This window comes from Ascaphus truei, chromosome 10 (assembly GCF_040206685.1).
Source record: "Ascaphus truei isolate aAscTru1 chromosome 10, aAscTru1.hap1, whole genome shotgun sequence".
Classification (NCBI taxonomy): Eukaryota; Metazoa; Chordata; class Amphibia; order Anura; family Ascaphidae; genus Ascaphus; species Ascaphus truei.
This window is the reverse complement of record NC_134492.1, coordinates 31,244,632-31,262,681: the sequence shown is the minus strand read 5'-3', so window position 1 is coordinate 31,262,681 and position 18,050 is coordinate 31,244,632. Positions and strand designations below refer to the sequence as shown.

Below are 18,050 nucleotides of genomic sequence, written 5' to 3'. Positions count from 1 at the left end.
TCTTCTATTTATACTGGCTTTATAATCTTAAAATAGTAATAATAATTACTTGATTATTTTTTTTTATATAGCACTTTTCTCCCATAGTACAGTGCGCAGTACACAGGACAAAGGAGTTTTTATAGACATAGTCCCTGCCCAGATGAGCTGACAATCTATGATTTGAGTGCCTGAGGCACAGGGAGATAATGTGACTTGCCCAGGGTCCCCTGATTCAAACTCTGTGTCATTGTTTCAAACTCTGTGTCTTTACTCATTGAGCTGTTCCTTCTCTTCACTATGCAAATTTCCAAAATTAGATTTCCCAGCAATAGAAAGTGGTCTTTGCCGCACAAAGTAATCACATTAAACTTTGCTGTGCTTCATGTTCTTTATTTATATTGTTTCTGGGGTCGCACCTCCTTTTGTCAGGTGAATGAAAATTAGATTTTCCCTGCAAGTCCACAAGCATTTCTGTTTGGAGCTAGCTTTCTAAACACACTGATATCATTGTCTCTATTGGGAGGAAAGCAAGTACAGTACTGTAGATGCACCTATGAGAATACATTTTAACCACTGTTCATTATGGTAACTTCTATGATGCTACATTCCTTCGTTAGCTGTAGTGCCTGTAACATGTTTCATTGCAATGTTTTACAGGGCTCTAAAGCACTTGTGATACATTATTCATAATGATTCTTAGTTCCATGTGTTCTGTTCCTTTTCTTTGATCACTTTGAAAACCTGTCCTTTAAAAATGGCTTATTGTGCAAATGTCATCAGACTTTATCCATTTTAACATTGTGTGAAAGTGCAGTGCTCTCTCTCCCCGTTGCCCCTTCCCCCTAAAACAAAATTGTGTATACACATACACACACACACACACACACATACACACACACACACACACACGTGTATGTGTGTTTTTATTTATCACAAATAGTAAATGTGCATCTGTGATGCAAATAAGCTATATAGATCACTATTAATATAAAGGCCAAAATCGGTGTCAATAAAGCACATAAGTCAATGAGTGAACCAAGTGTATGCTAAATATAGTGACAAATATGACAACATGAAAAATGGGCCACGGGAGAGAAATAGTGGGGAATGGGAATGTAAGAGAAAAAATAAATCCAATAATCCCCTCCAATATATATAAAAATGTACAAATAGATGAATAATGGAGTCTTCTGGCAGCTTTCTTGAGGAACACACACATTACCAGCATGCTCTAACTCCAACACCCACCATATTTTTTATCTATATGTCTCTGTCAAAAAGAGTGCTACTGAGCGTGGCCAATGTATACAAACAAAAGACAGTGGTGCCCAATGCTACATCCAATTGACAAAACATATAAAGTAATAAGTATAAAGTTTAAATACTTCAATAAGCTTTCTTGAGGATGCACCACATCCGAAGGACAAATCTATAGGAGAGAGTAGATGCACACTCCATGGTGTATTGATGTCACTTGTGTCCATTGACGTTTACCCAACACGTTTCGTTGCTTGTACAGTGATTTTTCTCAAGGGTATATTGATGAAAGCAATGCCAGGAAGTGGGTTTTAAATAGACTGAAGTAACTAGGGAATGAAATTTGGCCAATCATGAGAAGGCCCGCGGAACTAATAGACACTTTTGTATATATTCACTTTACTGACCATTCATATTAGTATTTTGACTGGTAACATACCACGAATTACAGATACAAAAATGTAAAACAAATATAAATAACACATGGTGAATCATCACAAAAATAACAAAATTAGAGTCTGAGATGGAAAAAACAAGGACAAACAAACAAAATATATGTGGTATAATGTTATAAAACGTGCATATATCATGAATAATATATTAATAATCTATTAAATGAATGCTGTGTAATTAGAAAAATGTATGTGAAAATAATGTAAATATAAGAATATATAAAAGTTACAATTAAAATAATATGGTGCTAATATTAATGAATGAAAATAGGTTAATGTGTAATATGAAACATCTGAAAATAAACAACAATAATAATGATATATAAAAAAAATACTAAATGATTGTAGATTGTAAGCTCTCCGGGGCAGCGATTTTCTTTTCTATTTTCTAACTTGGCGCTTATTGTATTAATATAATTCCATGTACTGTATTGTCTTTGTAAAGTGGAAAAAGCACACTGTCGGACACACATACACACACTACAGACATGCATCATCTCCCGCCCCCCCCCCCCCCCCCCTCCCGTGATAGATTGAGCAACCTCTCACTCGCCCAAGAAACACAGGCGGGGGGAATGTTAATGGCAGTGGAGAGCAAGAAGAGGAGAGGATGGAGTGTAGTATGCACAGAGAGGAGCGTATACAGTTAGGCAGGGAGTGCAAAGAGAGAGGAGGAGATTGCAAAGAGGTTTAGAGCATGATGGGGGTGGAGACAGACAGCGGAGAACAGTGCACATGGGGAAGGAAAGACAGCAAGATGAGGAGGAGGCTGAGGAGAGAAGAGTGCACAGAGAGGAGCAGGGAGCGCAGAGGAGCAGCGTATGAGGGAGGGGAGGAGAGACGGCAATGGGGAGAGGAGATAGACAGCAAGTAGAGGAGGAGACAAAGATGGCAAGGAGGGGAGGAGACAGAGGGATGATGACGAGTAGGGAATGGAGAGCAGTGCACATGGAGCAGGAGGTAGTGCAAACAGGAGAGACGGCAAGTTGAGTAGAGGGAGGAGACCGATTAGTGGAGGGAGTGTAGTGTGCAGACTCAGTACGAGTGTAGAGAGGAGCAGACAGTAAGGCAGGGAGTGGAAAGAGGAGCAGGGCATGATGGAGGAAAGAGTACGGTGCGGTAGAAGGGACGAGAGACAGCAAGGCATTACCGGGAGGGTTAAAAATAAAGTAAAGTCATTTTTTTAATGGTTATATGGAAAGTGAAACTCCAACTATACGTGGATGCTTTGCTTCCTTTTTCCATAGCTGGATTAAATATGGGGGAGAAATAATGTCTCTCTTATTTTTCTGTTTGCAGATCTGTGCTTCATGCATGTCCTGGTCGCATCAGAGCGGTTACACTAGTAAAATCTATGTAGAATAAACTCAATTCCTGCCATTTTATTTTAGGTGCTTTAAAAAGAATTGCTGCTGTACCTAAGAAATACTCTGTGGGGCATTGCAATTTGTTGTGGTTAAAGGATTTTTCTAGCGTCAGTTCATACAAATGTTTGAAACGTGTTTATTTATTTTACATCTGAAGCTGATCTCTTTGGGGCACCACCTGCAATGTTGCAGTATGAAACTGATGCAATAAAAAATGTAATCCACTATAGTTACAGGCGGAAACTTTGATACCTGTTATTTTAGCATCGTGCCAACAACTCCTCTGCTAAGTGCCTCAATAATGCCTCGTCAGTAATGCAAAGTTGACATAAATTACCTTAATAAATAGACACAGCGGGAAGCATAATTAAATCTTGGCATCATCTTGATGTCAGAATGCACATTTGCATCCCTTAATACTGCTCACTCACCGTCTCTGTGGGACTCAGCGAGGTACACCGTTGGTTAGCTATTTGAAGGCAAAAACATATCATTGCCTAGAATTACTTTACAAACACAAGTATGTTTTACAGAATTAACTACAGACTGCAAGTGACATTGATCTGTCCTTCAGGATGCCATGAAGCTGGTTCCCAAATCTGTAGGAGATTTTAGTCTCATTAATTTGAATAGTTGAACGCTCTACCAGCCCTTGGATGCCACATGGCAAACTAAATAGAGGCATTAGACATTGTGCCGTCAACAGAGCTAAGTAAACATCTTTGGATAATTTCGGGACCCTTAGATGAGTATTGTACCTTCCAGGTGACAACACTGTAGTTACATTTTAAACACCTTCTTTAATCTCGCTTTGCAATGTGTGGCAGAGAAGGGGTTAATGATATCGGTCCTAGAGTTGACCTTGCAGCATTCGACTTATTTGATTGGAGAGTTCGAATTTTGGGCAGCAGTTTGGATTTCACCCCCTCCCCCACCCACCCTCTTCTATATGACCACAATAAGGGTAATGCACTGGAATGGAAGTTAGTGAATCATTAGTTGTGTGCTAACTTGCTTCCCACTATATTGAGTGGGGGATTTTAGCACCAATTGAAGATGATGTGCAGCTGTTTTCTCATTGTTAGGGAAGTGTTCTTGAAAGAATGAGGCTTAAATCTTTCCTTGCATGGAGAAGAAAGCTTCACACACACTACATTGGATAGAGGACATAGGGCCACATTCATCAAGCACCAGTTACGGGTTATCGTGCCCGTTCCAGTTGAATAGGAGAACGCCAGAATGGGTGACATAACTAGTACCAGTGCTTGATGCTTGTGCCCCGTTGGCCCTTATTGACTAAGTTGGGGTAGTGCGGTTCCTGGAGGAGTATGATGGGTTCCCCAGAAACCGTGGCCCTGGAAAGGGGAGCACCAGGTCCAGATCAAAATATACATTTAACCCTTTGAGTGCCGGGTGAGCCGTAGCACCAGAGTGCTGTTGACTGAATGGACGAGTCCTTCCATTTCTCTTCCTGATGGATCGCATTCTGCATTCCTGTGGATCTCCCCTACAAAACTGAGCAAATAGATTCTTACTTTGTAACGGGGCCCCTGGAGTGCCAATCCCCATGATGTAGGCATTGGGCACCCAAAGGGTTATTTGTACTTCTCCATTGATCCATTTCGGGGGTTCTACTCCAATTATCCCTGCCAGAGCCTGTTAAACATTAGGTCCATTAAAGCTTTTCTTTGCGATACAGTATAGCGAAGCCAAGATTTACAGTAGCTTTGGACTCCCTGCTGCACTGTTTCCTCAGATAACAAAAGCCCTAATTATTTTTAAGATCTGTGTATTTCTTTCTTCTGCTGTTGGGTATTGTTTTCATAATTTAGGATCTAGATCAGTGGTTTCCAACCTTTTTTTTGGTGAAGGAAACCTGTGTGAAATTCTGAGGAACCCCAACGCTTTCTAATAGCGTGTCTGAGATCAGATGCATTGTAAGGAACCCCAACCCTCTCCAACAGCACGTCTGAAATCCGATGCATTGAAAAATTCTTCTGTATTTGGTACAATTTTCAAATGACCTGAAAATTGCTGGGAACCTTTTTAGGGATGCCCGGGGAACCCAAGGGTTCCTAGGGACCCCTGTTGAAAAACACTGATCTAGGTTTTTAAATGTAACAATAACAGGAAGGCTGCTGAAAGGCTGTGTTCTAAAAACCATTCATGTCAGATGAGTGTAACACTGTAGTTCTAACTTCTGTTTTAGTCCTACATATATGGAGAGAAAATATGAGCACTCACAATTCCCATCTTGATCAGCAGGTGCCCGTCCTTCCACTTCAGTAGGGGAATATCAGTAAAGTGAATGATTTTATGGTATTCCAGTGGTACTGTGCAAATGAAGAAAAGGTTTAAAACCCTGGCAGCCATACATCACTCACCTTACCTGATATTCCTACGTATAGACAGCAGTTAAGATTGCATTGACATTGTTCATTTCCTACATTAAGCAACATTGTGAGCTGCATGAATATAGGATTTTAATCTGTTCTTTACTAAATCTTTTAATCAGAATTTCCAAATACACTTTGAGCTGCAGCAGAGTTGTCAACATCCTGACATTACCTAGGCCAGGTGTGGCCACCAACATGTCAGGTTTTCAGGACATCCCTGCCTCAGCACAGGTTGGTCAATCAACGACTGAGGCACTAATTGAGCCTCCTGTGCTTAAGTGGGATATCCTGAAAGCCTGACCTGTTGGTGACCCTTGAAGACTGGAGTTGGTCACCCCTGGTCTAGACTAAAAGTGATTGCTGAGCTACTAAACTACAAAACACTTCCCCGGAAGTCTTATTTTGCACATATTTTGTATGTAAAATGAGATCACCATTAGATGTACTTTTCCTTATATAGAATGCAGAGAGATTACTGGTGATACTGAAATGAATTTTTGTATGTCTTTTGGCAGACCGTGTATAAAAGAGCAAAGCTGAAACATATGTTCCTTATTATTAAAAAAATGTTAAAAATGTAACAGACCTTACTTTGTACTTCTGTTCCTCACGTCTTTGAAGCAAAGGTGATGTACAAATGTCAAAGTGTTATAAATAAGTACAAGATGTAGCTGACTTTTTTAAAAACGTATGTGTTGCGGGAGTTCTTTTCTGAAGTCCGCTAAAACCTGCTATAAACACTGACTACATTTCGGTGCATTTAGGACATTTATTAAGTGTTAAAGCAACAAAACATGTGAAATGTTATGGGGTTTTTTTGGTTTTTTTTAATCGGTTCTGTAGTTGGATAATAGTGACCGGTTTGTTTTTCATATTCATCTCTTAATGCCATTTTTAATGTTTTTAAAGCATCTTTTGATTTCTACAGCGGGTTTTAGTCCACTTCCCAAACAATGCAAGGCCTTTGCTATACTTTCCTGTTTGTGATAATTTGTTGCAAATGTTCTCAGCCGTTTGAGCTGTAAACTGTAACATTAGATTGTTACCTTGGTAATATAAGGATAGATTGTCGCTGCTGAGTTACACTGAAGGTTTGATTGAAACTAAAAGGCAGCCATTACGTTAGGCAAACAATCAGGATTTTTACAGATTTATAACGAGCACCAAACGATCGCCAGTTTAGGTAACAATGTAGACTTATACATTGACACATACTTTACATATAAAAAGAAGGGGGGGGGGAGAAGTAGTATCGCTGCTTTAAGTAAATAAGCCTTTGCTATGTGTAATTACCAGTAAAACTGCAGATTAGTTTATTCTCTGTAGTGATTACAAAAAAAAGGGGGGCGGGGAAGATACATACAGTCAGACATATTCAACAATAAAGAAAAGGGAAAAAAATTACTTGACTCAACCAAAAGCAGATTCACAGACTTCTTAGCACAATATATACTAATGAAACATTCATGCAGAATGAACCAGGAAATGCCTATTTTATTTAATTGATGACATGCATATATTATATGCACATTCAACAAATATGCAATTAAGCTCCAAATGTATGGACTTTTCTTCAGTTCAGGATATTGGCTATTTGTGCCTGTTTTTTCAGGCCTTGCTATGACTGCATAAGCAAACTATTTCTGCAAGTTGTTTTCATGGGCTACTTGACACATGCGATAATGTCATAAATGCACTTTTAACCCCTTTTTGAAGTGTCATTGAAGATGCCAAATCTGCAGTGTCGTGCACTAAACAAACGTGTGAAATTTATCAGGCAACACATGAAATCAGTGTACTCAAAGCAGAGACCGGCAGAGTTGCAAAATGTCCAGACACTGTCATTGGTTGTCGGTGCATTGAAAAGTCTCGCAACAATTCTACACTTCTGCTGGATCAATGCGGCTAGTAAAGCTTTGAACTAAGCTAAATTGTTAAGGAAGTTTGTGATTTAATTGAGGACAAAATGTGACTCTAAAATGCAATAAAACAGGCAACGATAATTGTGTTTACCTTTTAAGCAGTAAACCAAAGTTGTGTGTGTATGTGTGTCGTTTTATCCGCCGCACAGCAAATAAAACATTCTCAAACATTTAGTATCTGTGTTGCCTATTTATTGGCAAAAAACTCTATTCCACAACGTTTCGGGGAGTTTAACCCCTTCGTCGGGTAAATAAAAAATGACATCCCTCTGCAAACCTAGTGATCTTTCTTATTCCCATTATACACCTGTTCAAGTCAATCCCAAGTATCATTTTAGACGCCATAAAGTACATCCCACTTAGTCACACAGGAATTTATAGATATACACACACAAATGTATAAAATAATACAAATAGTGCACATTGCGACTACATTCCACGGTGACTTCAAAATTTCAGTAATTATACATGTTCCCATTTTTATATATTTAGAAGGGACAATACCCGTTATTATTTTGTACGCTTTATTACTATTCTTATAAATTATCAATGCCCGTCCAGGGCTAAGATCTTATTTTTAAACTTTTAATAACCCTATTAACTTTACATGTTGTTCAGTCTACAGCAGGAGTCACCAACTCCGGTCCTCAAGAGCCACCAGCAGGCCAGGTATTGGAGATCTCCCTGCTTCAGCACAGGTGGCCTAATCAGTGGCTCAGTCAATTTGACTGAGCCACTGCTTAAGCCACCTGTGCTTAAGCTGGGATGCTTAAAACATGACCTGTTGGTGGCCCTAGATGACTGAAGGTGGCTACCCGTGGTCTACAGTGTAATCCACAATCAATTTAAGGCAATCATAAACCTACGTGAGCCAATTATTGATATCCTAAATATTACCCATACAGCATTACATCAAAAGCGAACATATATGGGGAAAACATAAATCCCACAATATTCTATTGTTTTGTATTGTGCGTGCGCCTTTGTTGTACAAATAACTTGCAGCTTGCCATCACGGTTGGTTTAATAACAGGCAGTCTGGAATGATACCAATGTGTTATGTTGTTCCTTTTTTTCTTATTTCCCTTCCCCCAAGACTTTTCCACTTGCTCCAAATCATACATACATTTGAAGACCTCCTTGTAGACTGCTGCACGGCCCGAGCTAAAATAGAAGCGTTGGTCAATCCATAGAGCCCTTAAAATACCATGATTTGGAAATGCTGTGAGACTGTACAATGAATAGAAGTCATAAAACCGTGTGGTAGGCAAACAGAATCCTTTTCATGGCTGAAAAGTTGACTTATTTCCCAGAACCACAGATGTCATTCATTAAGGGTAATAAATGTATAATTTGAGTGCCAAAAATAATGAATGTGTAGGTCATACTCCGAATTGAGTTTCATCAGTACAAAGTTAAATATAAGTTCTCCCATGCTTTCTGCATTCTTTAAACCGCTGTATAGGATACATTTCAGCTGATCTTTACAATTCTTTGTGACATTAGGTCATCCAGTAGATCGTTGTTTACTGCCCTGTTGGCTATGCGTGACCTGTATCAGCGCAGTATATCTCATAAGGCTCCTGATTTCTCATTCTCGCCATAGATGTCAATGCTGGGATTTTTTTTTCGCCCATGAAGTGCAGGGTGCTCTGTTAAGTCATTGAAGGTGTTAATACACATTACCATTACTTTTACCTCATTTACCCTATTTAGAATCTTTCTAGTGTTCACCTACGTCAGGGGATGGCCACCAACAGGCCAAGTATTAGGGATATCCCTGCTTCAGCACAGGTGGCACAATCGGTGGCTCAGTCAGAATGATTGAGCTACCTGTGCTGAAGCAGGGATATCCCTAATACCGGGCCTGTGGGTGGCCCTTGACGACTGGAGTTGGCCACCCCTGGTGTAGCTTATGGGTAAGGACTCTGAAACCGTTGGGGTAGGTCTGACGTGCTCACAACTTTGGTTCAGAAATGCTGAATACAAATTAGGGGCTTTACATAGATAACTAGGTTTATTTTCAATATTGGCTCAGCAACGGACCCTGCTCACAAAATACAGTCAGTCAATATTATGCTGCAGCAATCGTTCTCCAAAAACATGTCAACATTCCTGACCTGTTGGTGGCCCTTTAGGACTGGAGTTGGCCACTCCTGACCTACTGTATGTGTTTCTCAGACATAGAGAAGCCCAACCAGTCCAGGATTTGGGAATAACCAGTGAATTAGCAGGAACACTTGCATACATTTAGCATATTGTTGAATGGTTGCTGAAACGATGACATGGAAGGGGTTCCCTGTAGAGAGGTTTTAGACGCACTATTAGGTTAATCCAAAACCCTTGCATTCATTCACCCATTGTGCACTCATGGTAAATGTAATGACGTGTGACTGTGCAATGCTATCACTCCTTTGCCCCCTCCCCATGTACTAAACTCTTTCATCCATTCTTTCGTGCTAACTGATGCAGGTCATTCATTCATTTTATTTTCAACCAAATCCAGATCGCTTTTCTATTAACTCCTGTCAGTCAGTGCAGATCGCTTTCATTTATTCATCTGGCTGATGCAGATTTGACATAAATGCGCATAAGTCACTGTGACAGACTGTACCAACAGTGGATGTAATTACACTGACCATATCTCTCAACAGTACAAGCAAAGGAAGATACATGGGCACACATTCACATATATTGTACCACGTCAGTCTATCAATCCTCAGACTTTTATTGGAGTAGTGGGCTTTTTTTTAATATGTAGGCAAATCACCCATATTTCGGAAATAAGAATACTGCTGAGGTATTTAACTACAGAACACTGAAGTCTGAGTTGCACATGTTTTGCGTGTAAAATGAGATCACCATTAGATGTACTTTTCCTTATATAGAATATAGTGCGATTACTGGTGAAACAGATAAATTCTTGGATGTCTTCTGGCAGCATTTACGCAGCATGTTAAACAGAGTTTAGAAATAAAAAGGAATTTGTTAAATGATGGATTTTCGACTCTTGACCGTTCTGTAGCAACAACTACAGCTGTATTTCTGGAATGCTCCCCTCTTTAGATGTTGTTTTCTTTCAAGTTTTTATTGTAGACTCTAAATGCTCCTTACCCATTTCAGTGTGTGGGCAGAAAAATTAATCCAGCGATTCATTAAACCACTTATTTGCTATTGAATGTCTTATGAGCTCCGATTCCATCTCCAATCAACAAAAAGTTGTGTGCTAGGTGATAAGGTGCACAGGAGCAGGGAGGAACCTCTAACCCCCCAGAGGAGTCAGATATATATATATATATATATATATATATATATCTCCCCAGCACATACAGTCCAAGGTGATAAAAATATAGGGGGGGGGGGGGGGCGATGTTTCGGGCCTCAAATGCCTGTTCCCACAGACTGAAGCAGTCTATGGTACTTCCCTAATTTACACACTTCCAGCCAAACACCTCTCAACTAAACACCTCTCAACTAAACAGGGTAAGTATTACTGAATGAACCTAATAGACCTAGTCTAGGCAATGTCAGTCAGCCTATCCTATAGAGATAAGAACATATGCAGCGACTCAAAAGTATCTAAGCATACAGCCTGAAGAAAAAGATTGGTGCAAATAGCGCTAAAAGCTAAATAATATATATAGTGTGTAGTGAAAGCTAATAATCTAACACTCAAATATACCCAGTAATTACTGGGCAAGACTGCCAGGAATAATTGACCCAAAACTAAGTCAAACAAAACCACAACAAAAACAATATAAACCGGCCCCTACAAAGGTGTCCAAAATCAGTCTGATTAAAGTCCAAGTGAAATAACTGTTTCAATGATGCACTTGAACTTCTGTGATTCCAAACTTGAATGAGTCCACTGCCACTTGACTCGTGATATGTGGAATAAAGAAAAGAGATAATAGTGTAATACTGTGGATCAAACAAACATGTACCACAAACACAGGACAAAACACCACTAACAACAATAGACAGTAGAAAGCAAGGCTGAAAAAGAAGAGCTAATTTAATCCAAAATAAAACACACAATTGATAAAAAATTAAACGCTATAAATATATTTGCACTTGGACTTTAATCAGACTGATTTTGGATACCTTTGTAGGCGCCGGTTTGTATTGTTTTTGTTAAGCATACAGCCTGTGTTAGCAGGCTACAAGCATTGCAAAATCCTATGTATCAAAGTAACTAACTAGTCACCAAATGGTAACAAAAACTACACTATATTGATAGAGCCACAGCTCTACCACAGCAGAGGATTCGTATTGTTCAATTTTTGCCTTGTTTACTTATATCTACGTCCTTATAGCTGTCTCATGTTCATCCTTATGCTCTATCAATATACAGTGTAGTTTTTGCTACCATTTGGTGACTAGTTATTTACTTTGATGCATAGGATTTAGCAATGCTTGTAGCCTACTAACACAGGCTGTATGCTAAGGCCTCGGCCAGGCAGGGAATGGGCGCGCTGGCGCCCGTGCGCTGCACCCTGCTTGGCCGGGTTTTTCGTAGTTGGCTAGGCGCGCGCTCGTCTGGGGTGCGCAGCCACGACGTCACGGAGCTGGTTCGCTCTGGTTGGGCGAACCGCTCACATGATGCGCTTGCGAGCAGCAAAATCAAATTTGCTTGCTCTAAGCGCCGAGCAGGCGCTTGCTCACGCTGGCCACACACATTGCCGCAATGTGTTTAATCGCGGCCAGCATGAGCGCACCCGCCCGCTCAGCGCCACCCTGGACGAGGCCTTAGATACTTTTGAGTCACTGCATATGTTCTTATCTCTATAGGACAGGCTGACTGCGATTGCCTAGACTAGGTCTATTAGCTCCATTCAGTAATACTTACCCTGTTTAGTTGAGAGGTGTTTGGCTGGAAGTGTGTAAATTAGGGAAGTACTATAGACTGCTTCAGTCTGTGGGAACGGGCATGAAGAAGGGGCTTATGAGTCTCTGAAACGTCGCCCCCTATATTTTTATCACCTTGGTCTGTACGTGTGTTGTACGTTTTTTCCCCCTCTCGTTGTTTTTTATTGTTTCATTCCCCTTGTTTCCCCTCCACCCCATCTCTCCCTCCATGTTGTTGTTTTGCTCCATGAGATGTACTCTCCAGACCTTGTATTAGGGCTGACTTTGTAGCTGCTACTATTTTCAATACATCTTTGACTTCCTCATTGACATTTGGTCTGTTTTTCTTCTTAATTGTGTGCTGGGGACCCTTGTGTATATATTGCCATCTCCTATCAACAGTACCCATAACTGTAAGAATTTTTTTTTAGGAATATGATAATGGCAGATATTATTTTTATTAAATGACGGTGTATGTGCTTTACATAGAATTTTGCAAGCACAATAAATCTTTGCCCCGTAGAGTTTACAATCTAATTTTGGTGCCTTATGCGCAGGAAGATGGTGTGCCTTGCCAAGGTTACAAAGAAAGATAACTGAATTCAGGTTCATTTGCTTCAAAGGCAGTGTCATTACCTTGATAAGAGCTCATGCTCGAAAAGCGTTGGTGGGGGGCTCTGTACCCCGTTATGTGGTTGTTTTTTGCTGGAATCCATTAAATAATTCTTTTTAATGGGCACACGCTCTTTGGATGTTCTTTCATTTTTTCGTTTGTCCTGTACTGTTGGTGCCTGCTTTTCCCTATCTATCTTTCTGATTACCACAGAGCTGCCTCTCCAGCGTCCTACTAATTGAAATGATGATTATTTAACTTTTTCAGTGCTAAAATGTCTAGTGTGCCCAAGGTGCCACAGACACTTCAGCTCCAAGGCATTGTGGCCCTGATCCCTCCCCTCTTGCCCCAAAAATAGGGGAAAGTTCTCTTTCAACCACATTACTCTTGGAGACTATCGAACAACCCTGTAAATTGACGGCAGAATGCATTCACTCCTTGTAGTAACAAAGGAGAGAGGGAGAGTAGGTGGTATAAATACCTTTTATTGGACCAATAAGTAGTTATGTTACAACCTTTCGAACCTCTCTGGGTCCTTTCATCAGATAACTGATGAAGGACCCTGAATAGTGCTCCCGGATTATAGTACAGTACTACAGCCGTGTCCGTGGCAGCTCTTATGACTTTCTCAGACATTTTTATCACCTTCCAAGAAAGTGACAAAGTATTACAGGGCTTTAGATTCTAATCTCCCCAACCTACTTTGTAATGCTGTCATCAGAATAATTATAATATTATTGGGGAGCTAGAATTTAGCTCAGCACAGATTTACTGTTCCGAACCACACCTTGGTTAGTAATCAGCAAGCGTGTAAAATGGAGAAGGAAGTGGGTTAGCTGCTATTATCTTAATTACTAGTTTGAGACAGTTTGAGACAGCCTCCACGTATTGATCTGTTTTTCAACATCCAATTTAAGTAACCAGTTTAATAATTCGTGGGGATAAAATGCCTAGTTGTAATACAGCTATAGGAGTAATGTGGCCACAGTACTTTGAAAGAATCCGATAAGTACAAGGGGAAATGGCATTATACCTGTAATGTCCAATTATTTAGAAGGTTGTTAAAGAAAACAAAAACATGAACATACCTTTCAGTCTCTGTTTTTGTTTTGCACAAAAAAATGTTTGAACATCCTACTTTTTTATAGCTGCTGCTGTCATACAACATTTTTACCAATAATATTGGGATTCCCAAACGTGCAGTTGAAATAACCTAGTTCTAGACCAGTGATTCCCTACTGGTGGTTCACAAACTCCTAAGGTTTTGCGAGGTATCGGCAAGGGGCTCGCCCTAAACAAATATAATGGTGGATTCCCAAGCGGTATAGTGGGTTTATGAGGCCGTGGTGGGCCTGCACGCTTGGTAAGGCACCAAACATCACCTCAGCGTGGGTTGTTCAGAAACGATCGCCGTAATTGGCAACTAAAGTCATAACCCACAAAGCTTTGCGTATACCTCTGCAAGACGTTGTGCGGTTCGACTTTGGAAGCTCCCATGGTGATTGTCCGTTGTACCACTCGCATTGCCTACACACACTGATGTGTACGTTGGGGGCTTACTAAGTGCACAGTACCCACATGAGCTCAGAATACTAAACTGGGATTGGTCAAATGGTTTTGTTAGCACTAGTCTGAGTAGGCAATAACCTGTATTAATTTGGTCATGGAACATTTTTTCTGGCAGAGGGTCTACAATCTAAAAAGCTTGAGAGCCAATAATGCAAAATGTGTCAATTTTGGGGTTGGGAAATTGCCTATATATTCATAAACTTTGGGGTAAATGTTGTTCTGTGCGTAAAATTCACAATAGTTGTTTTTTTTCTGTGTGCTTAGTTTATTTTCCTGATCTATTAAAAGGCAGTGAATGTTTTTGCACATCTCATTATAAGGATCATCTATCTCTCTTATGAGGATTCTTACAAACGCCTAGATTGACTCTTATGACAGCATATAGCAGAGGTACGTAAAGTGGGGGGGCGCGGCTGCTGCAGAGGTCCCGCGCTCTCCCCAAGGCATTTAAATGCTGGGGCGGGGTGGGGAACCACGCAAGGCTTCTGCAGCTTCTCCTACCTGGTCTTTGGCGACGTGTAGTTGTAGTAACGGCATAAAATGACGCCCGGGGTTGGGTGACGTCTCGTTGCTATGGCAATATGACATCAATGACCCCGCTACGTCATTTGACGCCGAGGAGGAGGGGCGCGACCCGGGAGGTAAGCAGGCGGGGGGAGAGGGCGCAGGTTAAAAACTTTGCGCACCCCTGGCATATAGTATGCTTTGAAGCCACCGTCCACTTGTTGGGGAATGCTAGAATAGGCACGTTAACTCGCTTATTCCTGGAACTACCATTAGCTGCTTTGCCAGTGGGTATATTTAGATGAATAGGAAACTGATGAAGGGGCTGGGATTATCAAATTCTTAAAGCTTGGTACAGAATTATTTTTCATTTTTACTCTAAGCAAAAACTTCAATGGAAATTCTCAAATAGTTTTCAATATCACAGAAATATTGGTATAGAATCATTTTTGCAGAGCCCTTGAAATATGGACACATTGAATTTCCTATAACGCAACACAAATGACTCCAATTTAGGAATCACTGAAGAATTCTTATTTTATTTAGCTATGATCTCATGATTAAAACCCCCAACAATAACAATAGGTGTTCTATACAAAACAGAACTTCTTGGTGTGCTTTGGATGGGGAGTTTGTACAGCTATAAAAATATCTATCGGCGTCTCTCTCTCTCGCCCTCTCTCGCCCTCGCCCTCTCTCTCTCTCTCCCTCTCTCTCCCTCTCTCTCTCTCTCCCCCTCTCTCGTCCTCTCTCTCGTCCTCTCTCTCGCCCTCTCTCTCTCTCTCTCCCTGTCTCGCCCTCTCTCTCTCGCGCCCTCTCTCTCTCTCTCTCGCGCCCTCTCTCTCGCGCCCTCTCTCTCTCTCTCTCGCGCCCTCTCTCTCTCTCTCTCGCGCCCTCTCTCTCTCGCGCCCTCTCTCTCTCTCTCTCGCGCCCTCTCTCTCTCTCTCTCGCGCCCTCTCTCTCTCTCTCTCGCGCCCTCTCTCTCTCTCTCTCGCGCCCTCTCTCTCTCTCTCTCGCGCCCTCTCTCTCTCTCTCTCGCGCCCTCTCTCTCTCTCTCTCGCGCCCTCTCTCTCTCTCTCGCGCCCTCTCTCTCTCTTGCGCCCTCTCTCTCTCTCGCGCCCTCTCTCTCTCTCGCGCCCTCTCTCTCTCGCGCGCCCTCTCTCTCTCGCGCGCCCTCTCTCTCTCGCGCGCCCTCTATCTCTCTCTCTCGCGCGCCCTCTCTCTCTCTCGCGCGCCCTCTCTCTCTCTCGCGCGCCCTCTCTCTCGCGCGCCCTCTATCTCTCTCTCTCGCGCGCCCTCTCTCTCTCTCGCGCGCCCTCTCTCTCTCTCGCGCGCCCTCTCTCTCGCGCGCCCTCTCTCTCGCGCGCCCTCTCTCTCTCTCGCGCGCCTTCTCTCTCTCGCGCGCCCTCTCTCTCTCTCTCTCGCGCCCTCTCTCTCGCGCCCTCTCTCTCTCTCGCTCGCGCCCTCTCTCTCTCTCTCTCGTGCCTTCTCTCTCTCGCGCCCTCTCTCTCTCGTGCCCTCTCTCTCTCGTGCCCTCTCTCTCTCGCGCCCTCTCTCTCTCTCTCTCTCTCTCTCTCTCTCTCTCTCACGCAACAAATGTGATACAAGAATGTCCCACCGGACTATTGATTGGTAATAGAGAAGTGACCTCTCATACTAAGCTTTAAGAGTTTATATCCTATTTTGACTTAACACGTTTTTTCTTTCTTTTTTTCTCCTAGGTCTTATGTAACGGTCCCGGGACGTGTGTTCCTGTTTGTTTGTCTGCACTTCTCCTTGGAATCTTTGGTATAAAGAAAGTAATCATTGTCTATGTAGAAAGCATCTGTCGCGTGGAAAGTTTGTCCCTGTCTGGAAGATTTCTCTACCACTTCTCCGACTACTTTATTGTTCAGTGGCCTCGTCTCAAGGACAAATACCCCAAGTCTGTATATCTCGGGAGAATAATTTAATAAAGAAACTGACAACATTAAATATGTTGATACCAACGTCGCGATTCTGCACAAACTATCTGTGTTGGAAATAAACATCTATGCACTGTATAGTGCTTAGTTACAAACATTGGACCACAAGACTTATGATGCTGGAATTTGTCAATGAAAACTGTATTCCCCTTGGATAAATATATTTTTATGTTGTACAGTTTGATATATTCTTTATGTACAGGTATTTTGTATGAACATGATTCCGACAATTAAGTTGTTTTTCTTACATACATAAAATATTTATGTAATCTTCTCTGTAAACTGACCTATGCATGCAGTATTGCCAACCTGCCTAAATGCCATCATGAGATTTCAGCTGTGTGCTTCTTGTCTGTTATTCTCAATGCATTCTATAATTGTGCATTTGTAATGGCGGAACACACACAACCCCTGCAGGTTTAGAACCCAAACCCACCACACTATATACATTTGTGCTACTGGGATTGTGACCCAATGTATACAACAAAATACAATAAGCCCCAATTCTACATCCAATATGATGATAAATTATATAGTTTAATACTTGAGTTTTCTCATAAGTAAGGGTCATTTAGTCAAAATTCTTTGGCCAAAGTATTTTTAAGCCTGTAACCAACTTATATTGGTGACTTTGAGAACCAGAACTGATGCAATGGAGTAGGTTGGTTATAATGTGCATGTGTTAAGCTTTTCTGTATTGGAGATGTGTATAGCAAAGAAATCCCACTGATTTCCTAAGTTTAGAACAAAATACCTACACCAGCTTTACATGCCAGAATCCTTGTAATTATGCAATTGGAACTCTAACCCTATAATATGGCAATTCCGACTTAACATTGTCCTTATACAACAGCGCTGCCACTTGTTACCAGTAACAATGACACAAAGGGGTCTTCTAGCTGCAAAACCAGTGCAAAATAAAAAACGGAGCCATATTCTTCTAGGTAAAGAATTCCATTGAATGCAATTGGAGTTTTCCCTTATAAATATATGATAAATTGGGTACAATTATTTTGCACAGACTTTGCACCACTTTTGCAGCAGTGAGACTTATTTATAAAAATGTTTTACCAGGAAGTAATACATTGAGTTACCTCTCATTTTCAAGTATGTCCTGGGCACAGAGTTATAACAGTACATGGTTACATTAAAAGAACAGAGGTTATATAATCAATT

At 41.3% G+C, this 18,050-nt stretch overlaps 1 protein-coding gene across 1 annotated transcript in view; it reads left to right on the top strand.

The window, feature by feature from the left end:
* Positions 1-17,050, top strand: part of ALG14 (ALG14 UDP-N-acetylglucosaminyltransferase subunit) — a 32,690-nt gene extending 15,640 nt beyond the window's left edge. The window contains exon 4 of the mRNA XM_075616456.1: positions 16,632-17,050. Coding sequence (XP_075472571.1) covers positions 16,632-16,862 — 231 coding nt within the window. The 3' untranslated portion in view covers positions 16,863-17,050. The remainder of the gene's footprint in view (positions 1-16,631) is intronic.
* The last annotated feature ends 1,000 nt before the right edge of the window (positions 17,051-18,050 follow it).